The 19,772-nt window shown below is 48.3% G+C and overlaps 2 protein-coding genes across 2 annotated transcripts; one reads left to right on the top strand and one right to left on the bottom strand.

Moving 5' to 3' along the window:
• The first annotated feature begins 349 nt into the window (after positions 1–349).
• LOC121818456 (cAMP-dependent protein kinase inhibitor alpha-like) lies at positions 350–878 on the top strand. Its single transcript, XM_060408736.1, has one exon. The coding sequence runs from the start codon at positions 572–574 to the stop codon at positions 800–802; it is 231 nt and encodes a 76-aa protein (XP_060264719.1). The 5' UTR covers positions 350–571; the 3' UTR covers positions 803–878.
• A 1,618-nt stretch (positions 879–2,496) lies between these two features.
• Positions 2,497–9,038, bottom strand: LOC121818457 (tumor necrosis factor receptor superfamily member 10B-like). The gene is made up of 8 exons (XM_060408735.1): positions 9,029–9,038; positions 8,083–8,194; positions 7,038–7,255; positions 6,482–6,679; positions 5,946–6,004; positions 4,529–4,835; positions 3,086–3,189; positions 2,497–2,770 (listed from the first exon to the last, which is right to left on the bottom strand). The coding sequence occupies exons 1-8, from the start codon at positions 9,036–9,038 to the stop codon at positions 2,612–2,614; spliced, it is 1,167 nt and encodes a 388-aa protein (XP_060264718.1). The 3' UTR covers positions 2,497–2,611.
• Positions 9,039–19,772: the final 10,734 nt, after the last annotated feature.

The following is a 19,772-nucleotide window of genomic DNA, read 5'->3' as shown; positions in this document are numbered from 1 at the left end:
AAGTGGTCAAATTCCTCCAGCAGTGGGCTTGCTCTCCTTCATTGTTGTTGCTGTTTTGTAGGTTTTTGTTTGTTTGTTTTTGCCTCATGGCTTGTGGGACCTTACTTCCTGATCAGGGATTGAACTCAGGGCTCTCAGCGCAGAGTCCTAACCACTGAACAGCCAGGGAATGCCCTCCTTTTGTATTTCTAATTGCTTTGCATTGCCAGTGCTCAACCAGGTAGCCCACATAAACCTAGAAATCATATTTGCAAAATGTTTTTCTACCCATATAAATATATGCACAAACATAAAAGTACAAAGACGAGGTGGGGTGGGGGCCGGCCGAGCTGACCACGCAGCGCCCGGCGCGGCGGCACTGCAGCCCGGGGCAGCGGACGCCTGGGACGTGCGCTGCCTCGATCGCGCCCGAGAAGTTTTCTGAGTTTCTGGGAAGGCCTGGTATCTCCAAAGGAACAGTTTCTGGTAGAAGTCTGGAGGTCTGATTCAAGAAAAAGTAATCCAGGATAGCCAATGAATTGAGGACAAGAAGGTTTCCAATCAGCCCCTGCTATGTGGATATTTGTTAGCAATGACTGATGTGGAAACTACATATGCACATTTTATTGCTTCAGGAAGAACGGGTAGAAGAAATGTAATACATGATATCCTGGTTTCCTCTGCAAGTGGCAACAGCAATGAATTAGCCTTGAAATTAGCAGGTCTTGATATCAACAAGACAGAAGGGGAAGAAGATGCACAGCGAAATTCAACAGAACAAAGTGGGGAAGCCCAGGGAGAAGGAGCAAAATCTGAAAGTTAACACTCCACTTTGACCTTCTTCAACACCTGACGATGTCTCCAATCTCCAGACCTGGCTGGAATGCATTTATTTCCAAGAGTGAAAAGGGGAAGAAGAAAATGGCTGTACTGCTTTGCAGGAACCTGCTTGTTATGTTGAAAGTGGGGGCAGAGGCTGTGGCTGCAGACAGACTTTTCTCTACCTCTGGCATTAGCAATGGTTGAAATCATGTGGCTTGTGTTTGGATGTCATTTTTGTACGGATCCTTTCACTTGACCATATGATGAAATGCTTGTAGAGAGTAGCAGTGATCTAGATGATGATTCTTCCTGTAGCATCTGGCCCCTCACAATGTCAGAGGATTTAATTGTGTCTAATAGCAAAGGGTTGGTTGAACCCCAGAGTTTAAATATCTCTGGCCTGAGTATTCACCCAGTAAAAGAACCATCCAGAAAGTACTGTTTTTAGCATCATGTATCTGTGTGTTCCTGCTTTGTTATTTACACTGTTTTGTATTGTACAGTATAGATGCTCAGCACTGCCCCCTTCTTCGATTGCTTATGAAAAACAAAAATGATGCACATTACTGTGAATTTTTATACCACTCATTTTTTAAAGGGCTGCCTAAAAACTCTGCTCCATAGCGTGGTGGTGTACACAAGATAGGACACACTTTTTTTTTAAAAAACAATCTATCCCCTTAATTCACTGCTGATGAATTAAGTCTAACAGATTCATCAGGACTCCTTTGCTTATTATACAGACATTTGAAAATATCCATTAATGTGAATATTACCTGAATTCAGTCTGTTTGGTGTCTGCATAGACCAGAGTTCAGTCTGCAAATCTTGTCTTATTCCCAAATGGAGAACTTTTTCCGACTAATATTTTTATTTCCAATTGTGAGAATTTTTGAGAACTGGGGATATGGGAAAGAGAATAGAAAATAATCCTAAGCACTGGAAATATTTTCTTCTCTGGAATCAAATTTCTTACAGTGCTGTATGATACTACTAACATTTGGAGGACAGCTTATCTCCATGGAGCTGAAAAAGATGGAGAAAATGACCTTGCAATCATGTGGACACCAATCACAAAAGTAAAGCCCTTGTGTTGTATTTTTCATGTCTTTTTTCAGCCCTATCAGATCCAAATGTTATTATGCACTTTTTAATGTTTGTAAACTTTTACTAATAATTAGTGTGAATTGCAATCTGATACAATAATAATCATCATTAGAAGTGACAAAATCCTTATTAATACTGTTGATGGCCTCTGCTGTGTTTTGACATCGTGGTTCTTAAATGGAAAGTTTCTATGAGCTGTGTAATCACTCTGGTCAGTATTATGAAATCATTTCTCAGTGGTAATAAATAAGGCACCAGTGATAAAAAAAATAAAATAAAAGTGCAAAGACATACAAGATGTTTGCACTTTAATGATGTATATCACAAGTTACGGGGCCTCCCTGGTGGATCAGTCAGTAAAGAGTCTGCCTGCAGTGCAGGAGATCCAGGCCTCCCTGGGTAGGGAAGAGCCCCTGGAGAAGGAAAAGGCAATCCATTCCAGTATTCTTGCCCGGAGAAACCCCATGGACAGAAGAGCCTGGTGGGCTACAGTCCATAGGGTCGCAAAGAGTTGGACATGACTCAGTGACTAACACTTTCATTATAAGCTACATCATTAAATGCATGCATATTAACATGAATGACAAATTTCAAACAAATACAAATAAAAACTGGAAGCCTATTAGGAGTGTGTCCTGAACTGAAAGACTGAGGTCCTCAGTCAGGGCACAGCAGAGCCTGTCTCACTTTCTTCATAAACATGTTAATACTTTCCTGAGTTCAGCAGGCCCTCTTGAATGGTCTCTTTTGTCACTCTTTGCCCCAGCATTTCCAAGGCATCCATCAGGGTGTTGACTGAGGTCCTCTGTCCCTTCTTGGTGACTGGCAGTATTTCACACAAGGCATCTGGAGAGACCCAGGCCTATTCTCTGCCCACAAGGATCTCATTTCATGTGAGGCCCAACTGCCTCAGGAGCGAATCACAGAAGTCACAAGGAAAAGATAGCTGCAAAGTCACTGAAGAATAGCTTCAGGCCTAGGTTGGGGGAAAGTCACAGAGACAGAGTTGGAACAGGCTTTCACAAAGGCAGAGGACCCTCAATTCAGGCCTTCACTTCAGGATGGGAACCCGAGGAGCTCCCCCTGCTGGTAAGCCTGCTGCTCTGCGCCCCTGACCTGCTTCCCAGCAGCAGAGAAACAAGCCACAGGGGCACTGGGCATTGGACTTCGCCAGCACCCAGAGCAGCTGGGGGCAGTCCAGGTCAGCAGAGAGTCCTGCCCTAAGCAGGGGTTGAGGGCCCATCTGGAAGAGGAGACTGCTGTCACAGAGGGAGAAGGCATCTGTGATAGGAGACAGAGGGTGGGACAGCGAGGGGCAACAGACCTCAGAGGAGGGCGCCTGCCTTTCTCAGGAGGGTGAGGCCCCCTGGCTGCCCCCTCTGCACTGGGGACAAAGCAGAGGCCTGGAGGGAGGAAGGTCTCCGGCCTCACACCCCGCTCGGCCTCACTGCCTGACGCTGTGGTAGAGCTGGATGGGGACAGACTCTGAGCAAGAATTTAATCATAAAATGGAGCAACCACCACCCGCCTCATGGACTGTGCTGCGGATTCAGTGCCGTGTGTGTGAAATGCTGTGCACACCACCATCCACAGTACATAAGGAGGGCACCCAACACAAGTTTATATTCTCTAACAGTTACACTGAAAACATGAAAAATAACAATACTAGTTTTCATAAAATATGGTACTAACTCAAAGTATTCTAAAAAATTTCATTTCAATATGTAATATAGATAGCTAATGGGAAGTTGCTTTATAACAGAGAGCTCAATCTGGTGCTGTGTGATAACCTAAGGGAGGTGGGATGGGGGCGTTGGAAGGAGGCTCGAGAGGGAGGGGATATATGTGTGCCTGTGGCTGGTTCCTGTTGCTGTACAGCAGAAACAAGCACAGCATTGTGAAGCAATTATCCTCCAATTAAGAGTAAGTTAAAAATTTTTTTCACTGCAATATGTAGTTGCTCAGTTGTGTGTCTGACTGTGACTTCATGGACTGTGGCTGGTCAGGCATCTCTGTCCATGAGATTCTCCAGGCAAGAATACTGGAGTGGGTTGCCATTCCCTTCTCCAGGGGATCTTCCTGACCCCAGGACTGAACCCTGTTCTCTTGCATTACAGGCAAATTTTTACCATCTGAACCGCCAGGGAAGCCCCTCAACATGTAATCAATGTACAAAAAAAAAAAAAAAAAAAAAACCTGTTAAGGAGACAAATTACAGTCCTTTTTTCTACCAACTCCTTGAACTACAGTATCGAGTTATATACTACAGCTCATCAGGTTTAGCCACAGTTCAGGTGCTCCATGGGCCTTCCCAGGTGGTGCCAGTGGTAAAGAACCTGCTTGCTAATGCAGGAGATGTAAGATGTGGGTTTGATCCCTGGGTTGGAATGATCCCTCGAGGAGGGCATGGTAACCCACTCCAGTATTCTTGCCTGGAGAATCCCACGGACTAAGGAGCCTGGCAGGCTACAGTCCATGGGGTTGCAAAGAGTTGGACATGATTCAAGAGACTTCGAATGCATGGACAGGGGCTCCACAGCCTCCCTGGGCCAGTGGGTGCCCTGCTGGACAGCACAACCTCTCAGATGTCTCAGAGCGGGTCAACCCGGCCCTGAGCAACCAGGGAGGAGAGAGGATGGTGGAGGAGGGAAGGACAGAGAGGTGATGGGGGCCACTGTTAGAGGACAGAGGGGTGCAGGGTGGGAAAAAGAGGAGGGGGGAGGGAGGGAATTAGAGTCCTGATGGTTCAGGGACAAGCCATCCCCTCTCTGAGTTGCCCTAACAGCTATGGAGATAGAAATTAGGACAGTGTCCCTCCTCCCTCCACTCCTGATCCACTGCCCAGGAACAAAACACTCACTGTGAGTGGCGTCTGTTGGAACCAGCAGCCATCTTCTCCGCTGAGATCCTTCAGGTGCTGCTGGTTCCTGTAAAACACAATGGAGAGCAGCCTTGGTCTTAACCGGGAGTCCTCGATTACAGAACTGAGCCTAGTAAACATTGTTCTGAAATTCTGGCAGATGCAGCCATAAGCAAAACAAAACCCATGCAGGATCTTTGAAGGGAGCGAACAAAAGGGTCATTATTTTATATATGATTGTATTCTTATAAAATCTAATGGTTCAACAATAATACTTAAATGTGAATGTGTGGAAGGATGAATGTTAAAAATGACGACAATAAATTCTATAATGAGATATGAGTTGGATAAACTCATAAGGTTATAGAACATTGTAATACAAAGACACAGCCTCAACAAGAAATGAGCAATTTACCAAAGAAAAACACACATGGAGTTGAGGTATTATAAAACTCTTAAGTTAAAATGCTAACTTTTTTCATAAGAAAAATATAGAATAGCTAAAAGATCTCAATTCCTCCTAGATTAATTTATAAATTAAGGTAATACTCAAAAACATCAAAGCTATTGAAATGATATGACTCCAAACTGTAAACGTCTCTGTATGTGTGTGTGTATACATATAATCTATATATACGTTTAGTCACTCAGTCATGTCTGACTCTTTGCGACCCCCTGGAATGTAGCCTGCTGGGCTCCTCTGTCCACGGGGATTCTCCAGGCAAGAATACTGGAGTGTATATATATACACACACACACACATATACATAGTGAAAATACTTCTACATGTTGACAAAAATTTTACTTCAAGTAGATTCAACTTAATAATACTTTCGAAAAAATGTGAAATTCCTACTATGATGAGGAATGGCTTAAAAGTATGTAACAGTCACACAGAAAAATATTACATAGCTCTGACTCCATCACTGGGTCAGTCATGGGAGGAGTGATCACCCTTCGGTTGCCCTGGTCTAGACGCGGGATGTGGTGACAAGACAGATGATAAACAGCATCAGAGCTGCCGGTGGACCAGAACAGGGGGTGGGGCACCCTTCCTCTGCATGCCCTGGTCTCCCTCCATCACCACCTCCCCAGAGGAGAGGAGACCTGACCCATTGCCGCTCCCTGTCTCTACCACAGTCCCAAGCAAGCGGAAGGGCCAGAGCCCCACACTCACGAACAGACAGCCTGCCTGCTGCATCTCGGGACTAGGGGTTATCCTGTCAGCTTCTCTTCCTGCCAAGGGACCAGAATGGAAAGTGAATCTCCATGGGTCAGCCTGTTGTTGTGTGCATGGGCCAGAGCCCCAGACACTCTTGCGGGACATAAGCGCCAGAAAAGGGCCTTGAGAAAGCAAGGTACTGACCCAGGAGTCACAAACCCACAAACCCTTACAGCTTCTGGGGGGACACAGTGGGTTCTGCCTTACCGCCTACTCCTGTGCTGTGTCCCCCAGGTGGGCAGAGACTCAGCACATCTGGGCTGTGCTGATGGCACCCAGACTCTGGTGTGATGCTAAGGGGAACTGAGTACCCCTGCCTGACACCCCCCACGCCCCGGGGCTGCAGAGTGAGGGTGTCTCAAACAGTAAGGACAGGGCCAGCGCTGCCAACCAGCCTTAGGCCAGCTCTCAGCAGGCCAGTCTCCCTCCTACATTCAACCTAGAGCCCTCAGGCCAGTTGAGGGAGTCAGGGAAAACAGCATAGGACAAACCGAGGACCACGTCCACCCTGGGCATTGTTGTGGGGCGGAAGCTGTTACTGAGGGTCTGATGCGGCCAGATGCTGGAGAAACCGATCACCTTGTGCCAGCACTCATCAGAGAGACCTAGAAGAAAGAGACAACCACTGAGTGGTGGGGAGGGCCCTCTTGCCGCACCTCCCTTCCTAGGGACAGGGTGCAGGTTGGGGGCTCAGACACTGAACAAAGAGCCCCGGGCCTGTGACTGCAAGCGGGACATTCTGAGTCTGGAGAACCCTCGGGGAGGAGACGAGAAGGGAGAAAATGAAGTAAAATGAAACCCATGTAAAATCTCTGTGCAGTGCTACTGAACCACCCTCTTCTCCTGCCTCCTCCCACCAGACTCGGCCAGGGGGAAGAGGGGACCATCAGCTGAGTTGGGGGCCCGATGTGATCACGGTTTTGTAGGACCAGGTGAAGTGGGAAGGGTTTCCTGGGGAACAAGATCAGAGACAAGCCAGGAGGAACAGGAGGATTGGGGAGATGGAGGAGGGAGCCAGCACCTCCTCCTTCCCTTCTAGAACCTCACTGTTAAAGAAGCACCATATAACACATCCAATTAGGACAATTCCAAGTCCAGCTACAATTCCAATCACCAGCCTTGAAGTGCCTGAGGAGGGAGAGGGAGTTCCTAGCTCTCCAGGAACTGGGGCCTCCCCATGGGCCAGGGTACCTGCTTCTTGGTCCACACACTTGATGTTGCTCCAGGGGGTACAGTCCGTGACCATGACCTTCCCATCAGGGCACCTGGGTACAGACACAGGGATGATGTAGGGGACCCATCAGGGACAGCTGGCTGGATGAGGAGAAAGAGGGGGCAGCCTCCCATCCTGGGTCCCCTGACAAGACAGTGGAGGGGGGACAGGCTCTTGCTGTCTGCAGGGGAGGGTCCCCTCACTCCCCTCACTGGGTGGGAGAAGGATCCAGGACTGTGTACTGCGGCCCCCAGGCTCCTACTGAGTGTTCAGAGCTGTCCTTCAGGAGCTCAGCTTCCTCTGCAAGGCCCGCCTGGCCTCCCTGGGCTGCATGCGAAGGTCTGTGAGGTGGGGGCCTCGTCCATGTCAAGGGTCAGAAGGGTGTGGACACAAGTTTGACTCATCCTCCAGTCAAACTTGAATACGAGGACCTCTCATCCACCTGTTGACTCTTCCTACCAATCTCAGCAAACACGAGCATCAGAGGATAGTGAATTACTATTGGCCCCTGAGTCCCCAAATAGGAAAGATTCAGGTGCTACTGGAGAACAAGGGGCTGGGTGCGAGCCCTGTCGAGTTGGCTCCAGTTTTATAGGAACCTTGAAGGAGCACACACGTGGCCTCATCATGACTTCTGTCTGCTGTCAGCCCTTCCATCTTTCTAGGCCCCTCCTGAGGAGACGTGGGAAAGGGCCACTGGGAAAGCCGTGCAGGACAAACGGTGGTGGTAGGGAGCGCTGCTGCAGGCTCAGGAGACCCCACAGGCACAAGGGAGCTCTGAGAGGTGGGAAGGGCTTCAAGGAAGCAGGGGAGAGAAATGGATACAAGGAAACTGGGGTCTCCTGTGGCTTGGAAGCCCCCCAGGCTCCTGTGTCTCACCTGGTGCTGCATTTTTGACAGAATTCAGGTGCCTCTTCTCCACGGAAAGGGCCAGGTTTGCACTGACACTCAGTGTCCTTGGTGGGGGTGCAGCGATTTTTTTCTTCTTCTCCTAGAGACCAAAGATAAGGTTTTGAGGGTGTGTTTCCCTCATATGTCTCTCACCCCTTCTTCACCACCCAGATCTCCATCCACTCAGTTCAAGAAGTAATTCGGAGGGCTTCCTGGCTGGTCCAGTGGTTAGGAATCCGCCTGTCAAAGCAGGGGACACAGGTTGCATCGCCGGTCTGGGAAGACCCCACATGTTGCAGGGCAGCTAAGCCTGGGAGCCACAGCTACTGCTCCTGTGCTCTAGGGCCTGTGCACCATGATGAGAAGCAGCACGGAGCAGCCCCCCTCACCACAACGAGAGAAAGCCCTTGTTCCGCAACAAAGACCCCGAACAGCCAAAAATAAATGCATTAATCTTTTTTTAAGTAATTTTGGGGTCATTTTCTGTGGCAACACACATAGACCATCCATAGAACAGCCACTGTTCACGTGTCACCAACAGAGGCATACAAAAGGGACTGGGCATCATTACGGATTGCATCAGGGTTGGGAAGAAAAATATTTTAGATCACAAATGAGGAGCAAGAAGTGGGGTGGGGTGAGGTGTAATCTGAGATGCTGTGGATGGAGAGGAACCCTTAGGTGATGTCCCAACGGGTGATGCCTTGCTGGAGAGGCAGAGGGATCTCAGGTCATGAAGACTGAGAGAGGCTGAGACCCCAGAGCGAGGGCATAGCGCCCACAGGAGGCTGGCCCAAGATCAGACACATCACACAGCTCAAACCCAGCCCTGCCCCACTCCCCCAGGCCTTCTGCACTGTTACCATCCAGCCCCCTCCATCAAGGGACACGTTATTCCCCTCTTTCCAGCTGATGTTCTGAGGGACTTCCCTACCAGTTGGCATGCGTCATGCAAATAACTTCTGTTTTCATTTATTTTACTGACCTAAGACAAGCTGAAGACCTAGCTGGGATGGAAATCAGGTTTCTGACTCCTCGTCCCATTTAAATCCCATCTCATCACCCAGCACCCTAACCGCAGGCACAGGGGACCACAGGTTCTGGACCTGATTTGCAAGTCATGCAAGGTAGGCAAGAAGGGAGGGTGTTTGAATGATTGGTGTAGTCTATCCCATCAGTGCATGGGGCACAACCTCCACTGGCTTCTCCCATATAGAATCCTGGGAAGGAAGGGAAAAGCTGGTGAGTAAACCCCACAGGATTCCCTGAGGCTGGCAGTGTGGCTGGGGAGGCCTCTTTTGGCCGTCTGTGGAATCCACAAGGGGAACTCTCCTCAACCGGGCTTTCATCTTTTGATTCTTCATCTACCACATACCCTAGACCAGTACTGCCAACAGAAATATATAACAAGCCACACATCCAAGTCACATTCACAGCTGGCACATTAAACAGTAAAAAGAAAGGTCAGGGGCTTTCCTGGTGGCTCAGAGGGAAAGAATCTGCCTGCCTATGCAGAATACATGGGTTCGATCCCTGGTCTGGGAAGATCCCACATGCTGCGGAGCAGCTGAGCCCAGGTGTCATAACTCCTGAGCCTGGGCTCTGCAGCTCGGGAGCCACGACTACTGAGCACACCTGCTGCGACTCCTGAAGCCCATGCGCCCGAGAGCCTCTGCTCGGCAACAAGAGAAGCCTCCCCAGGGAGAAGCTCAAGCACCGCAACTGGAGAGGAGGCCCCACTCTCCACAACTAGAGAGAGCCCATGCAGCAGCAAAGCCTCAGCACAGCCAAAATAAACCCATAGACATGGAGACAAGGGTTGGAGACCAGTCTTAGAATCTACCTGGTAGACATAACTTCTGTTGGAGGCTCCCTTCCAGTGGCGCTGATTACTGCTGGGGAATTTCATCCTTCCTTACAGACATGGCTGAAGCAGGTTTGACCTATGGGGACAAAGCAGGGACAGGCATGAGTGGCTTCCACACTCTCACCCCTTCTAGGATCCACCCCACATTTCCTTGACCACTACCTGCAAAATGAAACAGAACTGTGACCTTTCTTCCCAGCTCTAAACTCTCATCCCTTTTACGTTTGTTCTTTGGCCTTTTGTGCTAGCAAGTAACTTTCACTTAAGTTTTTCCCCCTCTATTCTTCCCTCTTAAAATATGTTTATTCCAGAAAGTATGTGCTCAGATGTGTCCAACTCTTTGTGACCCCATGGACTTTAGCCCATCAGGCTCCTCTTTCCATGGGATTCTCCCAGGAAGAATTTTGGAATGAGTTGCCATTTCCTCCTCCAGGGGATCTTTCTGACCCAGAGATCAAACTTCAGTCTCTTGCATCTCCTGTGTTGGCAGGCTGGTTCTTTACCACTAGCACCACCTGGGAAGCCCAGAAAGTATAGGCAAGGAAATTTTTTTTATAAGAATACAGAAACCACAGAGATCCCCTTGATTAGAGAAGATATCCAGTATTTTGTGTCTTGACTTCTTCTATTTGACCACATGTGTGAATACTCTCAGGCACTCTCTCTTTCTTTCTCACATGTGCATGCACACACACACACACATTTTCACAAATGAGGGTTCTGCCATGCATACAACTTTTCATAATCAGGATATAGAATCACATATTGAGTAATGAACTTGTGGTTTAATCCAACAAGCTGTCCCCAAAAGGAAGCTGTCAGTGTTCCGCAAAATACCAGAATCACATGGACAAAGAAGAAACAGCAATACAGGGTTTTCAGCCAAGTCTCTGTGCTAAAAATGACACAATGGGGCCAGTCTGAAATCACTGGAGTCTGAGGATTTGACCAGGATTAATGTGTTGATGATAGTGTTCTGATGTTCAGGATTGTATCGTCATTTGGGGGGAGACTGTCCTCATTTGTGGGAAATATACATTCAAGTGTCCAGTCATGGGATCTGTCATGTCAGCAGCTATGTTTCAGATGATACAGGAAACAAAGGGTTTTGTATAGTTTTGTAACTTTATTTATTTTTTTTTTTAGTTTTGTAACTTTAATCTGGGAGTGATTTAAAGTAGAAAGTGACATTAAGAGGAAAAAAAAAAAGAAAGAAAAACAAAGTTAAAATGGAAACAGCTTATGTTGAGCCCAGTTCAACTGCCTGGATCTAAACAAGATAGAATGCAACCTGTTAAATATCTGGGGACAGCTAAGCTCACATGTGTCCCCTAATCATCCCTTCCGCAGTCTGGGCCTCGTCTGAGTCACCCCAAATTGGTGGACTCTCCTTTCCCTGCCCTCACAATCCTGTGCCTTCCTTTCTTCCCTGGTTCTCCTCTCACAGGCTCTCTCCCTCAATGTTTTGTTACGAAGTTTCAAACATCCAACAAAGTTGTAAGATTCATTCACTAAACAGGTATATGCTCATCACCTAAGTTCTGTAACTTAGGTGTATCACATACTTCTTTCTCTATCCACCCCCCTCTGTCCATTCTAAGTGTCTTATTTTTCATGATGAAATTCATATCTGCAACTCTTAGTACATTGGCATTATGTCAGTAACTCGAGCTCAATATTTCTTTACAGTTTATTTCAATGTTAAGATTTCCAAAGAAGGAAGTGCACAATCTCAAGGGTACCATTCAAAGAGCTTTTTGTTTTTTGTTTTTAATGCATACAGTTGGGAAATCCAAACCCTCTATCTAGATAATGGAAATTAGCTTGCTCCAAAACATTCCCTCATGCCCCTTCCTCAGTTATCCTAATCTCTGCTGTGACTCCAAGAGGGAGTGGCCTTCATCATATGGAGGAAGGGCCCTTCTACCCCGATAAAATGAGACTTTTTTCAGACAGTAAAGAATCTGCCTGCAACAGAGGAGACCCAGGTGCAATCCCTATGTCAGGAAGATCCCCTGGAGAAGGAAATGGCAATTCACTCTGTATTCTTGCCTAGAGAATTCCATGGACAGGGGAGCCTGGCAGGCTACAGTCAATGGGGTCACAAACTGTTGGGGCACGATTGAGCAACTTTCACCTTTTCATTACAGGGGGTTAAGCGTCAGTTCAAATTATTTTCCTGCATCTGTTAAGCTGTTTAGTTTTTCTATATAGTTTTTCTCCGTTACACTGGTTTGTGTGTGTTTTAACTTTTTAATTAGAGGATAGTTACTTTATTGCGATGTTTTCTGCCATAGTTTTTAAAGATCTATTTATTTATTTTGGCTGTGCTGGGTCTTTGTTGCTGCACGCAGGCTTTCTCTAGTTGTGGCAAGTGGAGGATACTCTTGATTTTCCCGTGTGGGCTTCTCGTTGCAGTGGCTCCTCTTGTTGTGGAGCATAGACTCCAGGTGCACAGGCCTCAGGAGTGGCAGCCTGGGGGCTCAGTAGCTGTAGCACGTGGGCTCAGTGGCTCCCAGGCCTGTGGGATCCTCCCAGACCAGGGCATGAACGGGTATCTCTCACACTGCAAAAGTTTCTTAACCACTGGACCACCAGGGAAGCCTCCACACTGTTAATACAGTGAAAAACGCTGATTGATTTTCAGATGGTAACCCAACACTTATTCCTGAGATTAACCCCATTTGGTCATGGTATGTTTTCTTCTTTCAATCTTCCTGAATTCAGTTTACTATTTGCTTTGTAAAGGATTTTGCCTCTGTTTTTAGGAAGGGTATTTAAAAGCATTTTTTCTATTTAGTATTTTTAGTATTTTTTCTTCTTTTCAAATGTTTCCATTAGGTTTAGGTATTAGGGTTATGTTGGCCTTAGAAGAACTAGTGAAGAACTCCTGTTGTCTGAAAGAATTTGTGTAAAGATTTTTGTTAGTCCTTTTATTGTCTGTATTTTTGTGGCCTCCCCTGTGACCTAACCTGGGGTCTCCTGGTTATCCACTCCCAGTCTCAGCAATCTCATGGATCCTTGAAACAATCTACTGGAATGGAAGAATCAAAACCATGGCACTACGGTGCCCCATGTTTACTTCTTAGACTGGCACAGTGTTACAGTTCAGTGTGCAAGGGTGCAGGGAAATAGGGCACCCTTGTGGACTCCTGGTGTGAGTTAAAATGGCCCAGTCTTTTTTGGGAGAACAGCTTATCATTATCTAGACAAAAGTGTAAAATCATCTAACCCACTGACCCAGCAATTCCACTTCTAAGGAGTTACCCAACAGACAATGCGCATGGCTACACTGGATACTTGACAGGCACCAGACCCATTCATCAAGTAGTGTTCAACTTGAGTCCTACCTATTACAAACGATCGATAATTTAAAAGCTAATTCTATACTTCTTGTGACTACAAAATGCTGTTTCTTTCCAGATTTTTGGTACTAATTTGTTCAATGAAAGATGCATATTTTCACGATTCCTGTAACTTTGTTAGACCCTTATTTTTTTTTCTTTGAACCTATAAGCAACTTTGAAAAGAGCCTCAATGCAAGAAAGCAGTGCCAAGTGTGCACATTTTTCCTCACTGTGAGTTTCTTAAAAATGCACACTCAGGGACGGGGAAGCCTGGTGGGCTGCCGTCTATGGGGTCGCACAGAGTTGGACACGAGTGAAGCGACTTAGCAGCATTAGCAGCAGTGGTGAACCACACCCAGAGCCTCCAACTCCCCTCTGAAAGAAAGTGTTGAGAATCTGACCCAAGCTGAGTTGATTGATGGTTTCTATTCATAAAGTGCAAGGAGCTGGAAGCAATTTTGAAGTTGTTCTTTCAGAGAAAAGGAAATGTAAGGGTGCTTAAGGCAGTGGTGGGGGGAAGGTGAGGCCTACACTTAATGATTTACAAAGGACACGGGTTCGAAGACAAATGCAGTGCAAAATAGAAAAAGAGAGAGAGAGAAAAGAGTGAGGAGGGTTGGCAGAGGGAAAAGGGAAGGGAAAGGAAAGAAATGAGGATCTGATGCTCGCTGGGCCTGGGGCCAATCCAGAGGTCAGGCGCTCCAAGGAGCCAGCTCTTCTGGGCAGCGAGTAGATGCCAGGGATCTGCACTCCTCTAGCGCCCCCCTCCCCCACCAACACGCCGCGTATTGGACTTGCCCGGGCGGGTCCTGCCGGGATTTGCTCAGCCAGGTGCCCCCGGGCCTTTTCCAGGCCACCAAGAGCACCTTTTTGAGCCAGGACTCGCGGCGGGAACTCACCAACAGCAAGACACCCAAGACGGCGAAGATGAGAGCCCAGGGGCCCCGAAGTCGAGGCCTGGGGTCCTGGGTGTACCCTACGCGGGAGCTCGAGGCTGCCGCTGTCCTCTGTACCCGTTGCCCTGTGCAGTCGGGGAGAGTTCGTTGTCCTTTATCTCATTTTCCTTGACTAGCTCATTGTAATACCTGCCAGGGGGGGGGGGGGGGGGGGGGGGGGGGGGGGGGGGGGGGGTGGGCAACCAGGATGGAGCCCTTGGACCATAGCCTGGGAGAGGGGCTGTCGCAGACCAGCTGGATCTACCAGCAAAGTCCCAGAGAAGGAGGAGATACTCTGTGCAGTGGGCTGGCTCCTCAGGACTCTCCAAGCAGAGACAAGAGGACAGAAGAGGAGGGTCTTCCCAGGGGATGCCCTAGTGGGTTCTCTTTCTCAAAAGTGGATCCGACAAAGAGAGATGAAAGATGATTTAGCAGGGATTAGGGATTAAGCAGACAGGTCCAAGATATATTTCAATTCCATTCTTACTTCTCCACTAATTCTTTTCTCAACTTCAGATGAGTCCTGAAGCTGAATAAATAATTTGTCATGATGTTTTGCCCAGAGTCCGAGTCCCCAAAACTGAGAGAACAAGACGTCCACGGCAGTGCAAGAGCATGAAGGGGTTTTATTTCTAGCTTGAGCCAGGGCCCTCCGCCACATCCAACACAGTGGAGTGGAGCAAGAGCCCCGAGCCCAGATTTACAGCAGTGTTTATAAGTTTAGAACAAAGACAGGGAGTTGGCAAGGGTTGATTGGCTGCAGGGGTTTCCTGGTATTTACTGATTGGCCAGTTATCATCCCTCTGATTGGCCAGAGTTATCATCCCTCCGATTGGCCCAGTGACATTGAGGAGGATCTATACTATCAGTCAGGCCGTAAGAGGTGTTAAGACCCACTGCTTCATAGTAAGGGGGTATAGATTATAGCAAAGCCAGCAAGATCTAGTTGCTTCCGGGTTAGTTTGATTTAAGGTTATATAGGCTGCCTTAACTAATTTTCATAACGGGTCTGAGTTTCTGAGGTTGCGGATGGGACCCAGAGGATCGAGTGAGACGAAGGATGTGGAAACCGCTGTGGTAGGGCTGGGAGTTACGTCAGTTCTCTCCATTGGGTTGGGACCTATACTGTGTATCTGCGTTGCTCTAGAATCTGGCTTATAATTATAATTCCTCTGTAAATTTGCGTGCCTGCTACTGTTCTTGTTTGTATTCCCCAGGATAAGCCAGAGATCTAAGCCCTCTCCTTTTTTGCTTTTTTCCAATTGAACCTTATCTTAACCTGTGCATAGTTACAACTCTCTCCACATTCAAAAGTTGGGTCCCCAAGGGCTCTGGGGGTGGGCTTTGCGAACGAGAAGTTAAGTAGGTCCCGATTTCCTACCTCCCAGCACCGAGGCCCATCATCAGAAGTAACACAATCCCATGATTTACAAAAATAATCTTGTGCCCCCTCACAAGTCTTCCATTTGGTCCTCTGGTGGCCTGGGCATGCCCAGAACCCCTGCATCCGGAGGAAACCCCTTGCCCAAGGCACACCCACCACAGGCTTTAGGTCAAAATATAGGTCTGGCCACCAGGTGTTCAGAGGATGTACTTCTGTGATTAAGTTGGGCACCTCTCGTGTTAGTCCGTCTTGAAGTTTCCAGGTGATTTTGGCCAGCTGATGCGGGTTGTCATGGGTGGCTCCAGGGTCGAGGAGGATGGTCACCAATAGGACAGTCAGGATGATTTGTCTGGATCCTGTCGGTGGATGAGCTTTATCTTGAAGGGGTTTGAAGGGTGCGGCATTACCTCCCATTTTTGGGGGGGCCCTTTCTTGCTCTTCTGGAGTGGCTTGGCGTACGTGGTTGCAGTGCACCCAAGGTCCGATACCGTCGACCTTTAAAGCAGTGGGGGTGGTAAGAAGAACAACATAAGGACCTTTCCATCTAGGTTCTAATGCCTTGGGTTGGTGTCGCTTGACCCAGACCCAATCTCCAGGACCAATATTATGTGAGGGGATGGTCCCCTTGTTCTGACCCTCGTGGATTTCCCTGATCAATTTCCAGACATGCATATGCACCTTGCCTAATGCCATCAGGGCTTCCTGGAACTGTCCTAAAGTAGGGGGTGGTTGTTTTCTTCCCCCAAAGGTAGGGCATATAGGAGGGGGCCTCCCATACATAATTTCAAAAGGGGTTAAGTTCAGCTTGTAGGGGGTATTATGCGCACGGAAGAGAGCGAAGGGAAGAAGAGTCAGCCAGTCCCTGCCAGTCCCTATTGCCAATTTTGCCAAAGTTTCTTTTAGAGTCCTATTCATCCTCTCAACCTGTCCTGAGCTCTGGGGATTGTATTCACAATGCAGCTTTTATTTGGTCCCCAGAGCTAAGGCCAGTCCCTGTACAATCTGACTCACAAAGGCAGGCCCGTTATCAGAGCCAATAGTCACCGGCAGCCCAAACCTAGGTACTATTTTTTCTAGGATCTTTTTAGCTACTATCATTGCTGTTTCTCCCTTAGTAGGGAATGCTTCCACCCACCCAGAAAAAGTATCCACCAAAACTAACAGATAATGGTACCCATACTTGCCTGGTCTTACCTCTGTAAAATCTATCTCCCAGTGTTGCCCTGGCCTCTCTCCCCGGTACCTCATTCCCATATGCTGTCCTTTTCCCGGCTTCACCATCTGCCATGCTTTGCAGGCCTGGACTATGTCTCGTACAGTCACCTGTTGTTGGGGAAACCGCAAACGTGCTGTCTGTAAGAGGGTTAGAGTCTTTTTTTCTCCTAGATGGGTGGTCAGATGTAGGTGCATACAGAGGTGTTGACCCAAGTTGGTTGGAAGTATCAAGTTGTCATCTTGGTCCCGATGCCATCCGTCTTTGCCCTCCTAAGGGCTGGCATTTTCTTGAATCCAATTGAGATCAGAAGAGGAATACTTGGGGGTTGGGGGCAAGGTTCCCATACCTGGGGGTGGCAGCCCCACAGTTAGTATAGGGGCTGTGCAGTCCCTGTCAGCCACCTCACGAGCCGCCATATCAGCGGCTCGGTTGCCTCGAGCCTTGATGTCTCTTCCCTTTTGATGTCCAGGGACATGTACTATTGACATTGCTCGAGGCTGCTGCTAAGAGTCTGCGGATCTCAGGCAGGTTTTTAACTTCTTTTCCCTCGGCTGTCAAAAACCCCCGCTCTTTATATATTGGGCCCTGGATGTGTACAGTGCCGAATGCATACCGACTGTCGGTATAGTGACTCTTTTTCCTTTTGCCCTCTCCAGAGCCTGTATTAAGGCTATTAGTTCCGCTTTTTGGGCGGAGGTACCCGGGGGAAGGGCTTCAGCCCATATTATCTTCCCAGAGTCATCAACTATTGCGGCTCCAGCCTTTCTCTGTCCATCCTTTATAAAACTGCTTCCATCTGTAAACCATATCAGCTCACTGTTATTTAAAGGCACATCTGTTAGGTCTTTTCGTATTGCCGTCGTCTCAGCCAATATCTCACCGCAGTCGTGGAGGGGGCTGTCCTCCGGGTTGGGTAAGAGAGTGGCCAGGTTCAGGAAGCAGGGCATCTGGAAGTGTATCCTTGGGGTGTCCAGCAGCAAAGCCTGATAATGGATCAAACAGGCGTTAGAGATCCATTTACCCGGTGGCTGCTTCAGAATCCCTTCGATGGCATGGGGAGTGTAGACCAGGAGTCGCTGTCAATAAGTCAGCTTGTCAGCATCATGGACCAGGAGGGCAGTAGCGGCAATGATTCGGAGGCAAGGTGGCCACCCCGCAGCCACCGGCTCCAGTCGTTTGGATAGGTAGGCCACTGGCCGCCTCTAAGGCCCCCACTGCTGCGTCAAGACTCCTTTTCCCATTCCCTGTTTTTCATCTACGAATAATTGGAAGGGCTTGGATGGGTCAGGGAGAGCAAGGGCTGGGGCTTTCAGCAGAGCCTGTCTGAGTTCTTGAAAAGCCCGTTTCATTGGCTCAGTCCAAGTCCAGTTTTTATTTTCTCTACTTCCTTCATATAGTGGCCGGGCCTTTTTGGCAAATCCCAAGATCCATAGCCGGCAATACCCAATAGTCCCAAGAAATTCTTTCACTTGTTGAGGAGTTGCCGGCTCAGGGATCTGCAATATGGCCTCTTTCATGGCCTGCGTCAGCCATCTCCGTCCTTGTTTTATTTTATACCCTAGGTATATGACTTCCTGCTTAGCAATTTGGGCCTTCTTTGCACTAGCCCAGTACCCCCAAGGTCCCTAAAGTTTGAAGGAGGTTGCCTGTTGCTTCTAGGCATGCCTCCTCAGTGGTTGCGGCTAGCATAAGATCAACATACTGCAATAGAACAATGTTGGGGTGATCAACCCGGTACTCATGGAGGTCTTCACCCAGAGCCTCATTGAATAGCGTTGGTGAATTCTTGAAGCCTTGTTAAAGTCGAGTCCAAGTTAGCTGTCCTGAGATCTGGCTGCCTTCTTCTATCCATTCGAATGTGAAGATCTCTTGGCTCAAGGGGGCCAAGGGTAAACTGAAAAAGGCATCTTTCAAGTCCAGGACAGTATACCAGATGTAGTCTGGCGGGAGACCACTCAAAAGGGTGTACGGGTTAGGGACGGTTGGATGTATATCACTCACCCATTTGTTGACTTCACGAAGATCCTGCACAGGCCTAAAGCCTGTTCCCACTGGATTTCTCACAGGTACAAAGGAGTATTCCATGGAGATCGGCACCTTTTAAGAATTTTTGCCTCCAGAAGCCATTGTATATGTGGTGCGATTCCTTGCCGGGCTTCTAGGCTCAAAGGGTATTGTTTTACCTGGATAGGGGTGGCGTCCGATTTCAGTTCGACAATGATGGGAGGCCTCTGCTTGGCTAGTCCTACCCCCGCAGTTTCTGCCCAGGCTAGAGGGTATTTTTGGACCCAAGGTTGTACATTGGGGTCAATGGCCATGAGCGGCTTTGGCTGATACAGTCTGTATTCGTCCCTCAATGCCAGAGACAAAACTTGTATGGGATGTCCAGTCCCATCTAGAACTGATATCTCTCCGTGGTCAAAGTGAATTTGGGCATTGACTTTAGATAGTAAGTCTCTTCCCAACAAGGGTGCTGGGCATTCTGGTATCACAAGAAAAGAGTGGGTCACCGGCTGGGCCCCCAAGTTCACTTGACATTTAGTAGTCCATCCATATCGTTTAGTCCCGGTGGCCCCTTGTACCCAGCTGGTCTTTTTAGACATCGGTCCGTCTTTCCGGTTAAGGACCGAGTATTGAGCTCCCGTGTCCACCATGAAGCCAACTGGTTTCCCCTCCACATGTATAGTTACCCAGGACTCGGGGAGGGGTGCCGGGCCCTGACCCCCCTTATCGCTATCCTCTCCTGCGTATAGGATGTGGGCCCCCGTGGAGGATACCTCCTGCTTGGTGGGTCTTTCCCTTAGGTTTCTCTTGGGGCACTTACTCTTCCAGTGTCCTATCTCCTTGCAAAACACACACTGGTCCTTTTTAAGTCCTTGCCTTGCTGGCTTCCCTTCACCCTTCGAATGGACTTCCCTTGTTCTCTGAG

Source organism: Ovis aries, unplaced genomic scaffold, assembly GCF_016772045.2.
Source record: "Ovis aries strain OAR_USU_Benz2616 breed Rambouillet unplaced genomic scaffold, ARS-UI_Ramb_v3.0 scaffold_1031, whole genome shotgun sequence".
NCBI lineage: Eukaryota > Metazoa > Chordata > Mammalia > Artiodactyla > Bovidae > Ovis > Ovis aries.
This window is presented reverse-complemented; position numbering and strand designations above follow the sequence as displayed.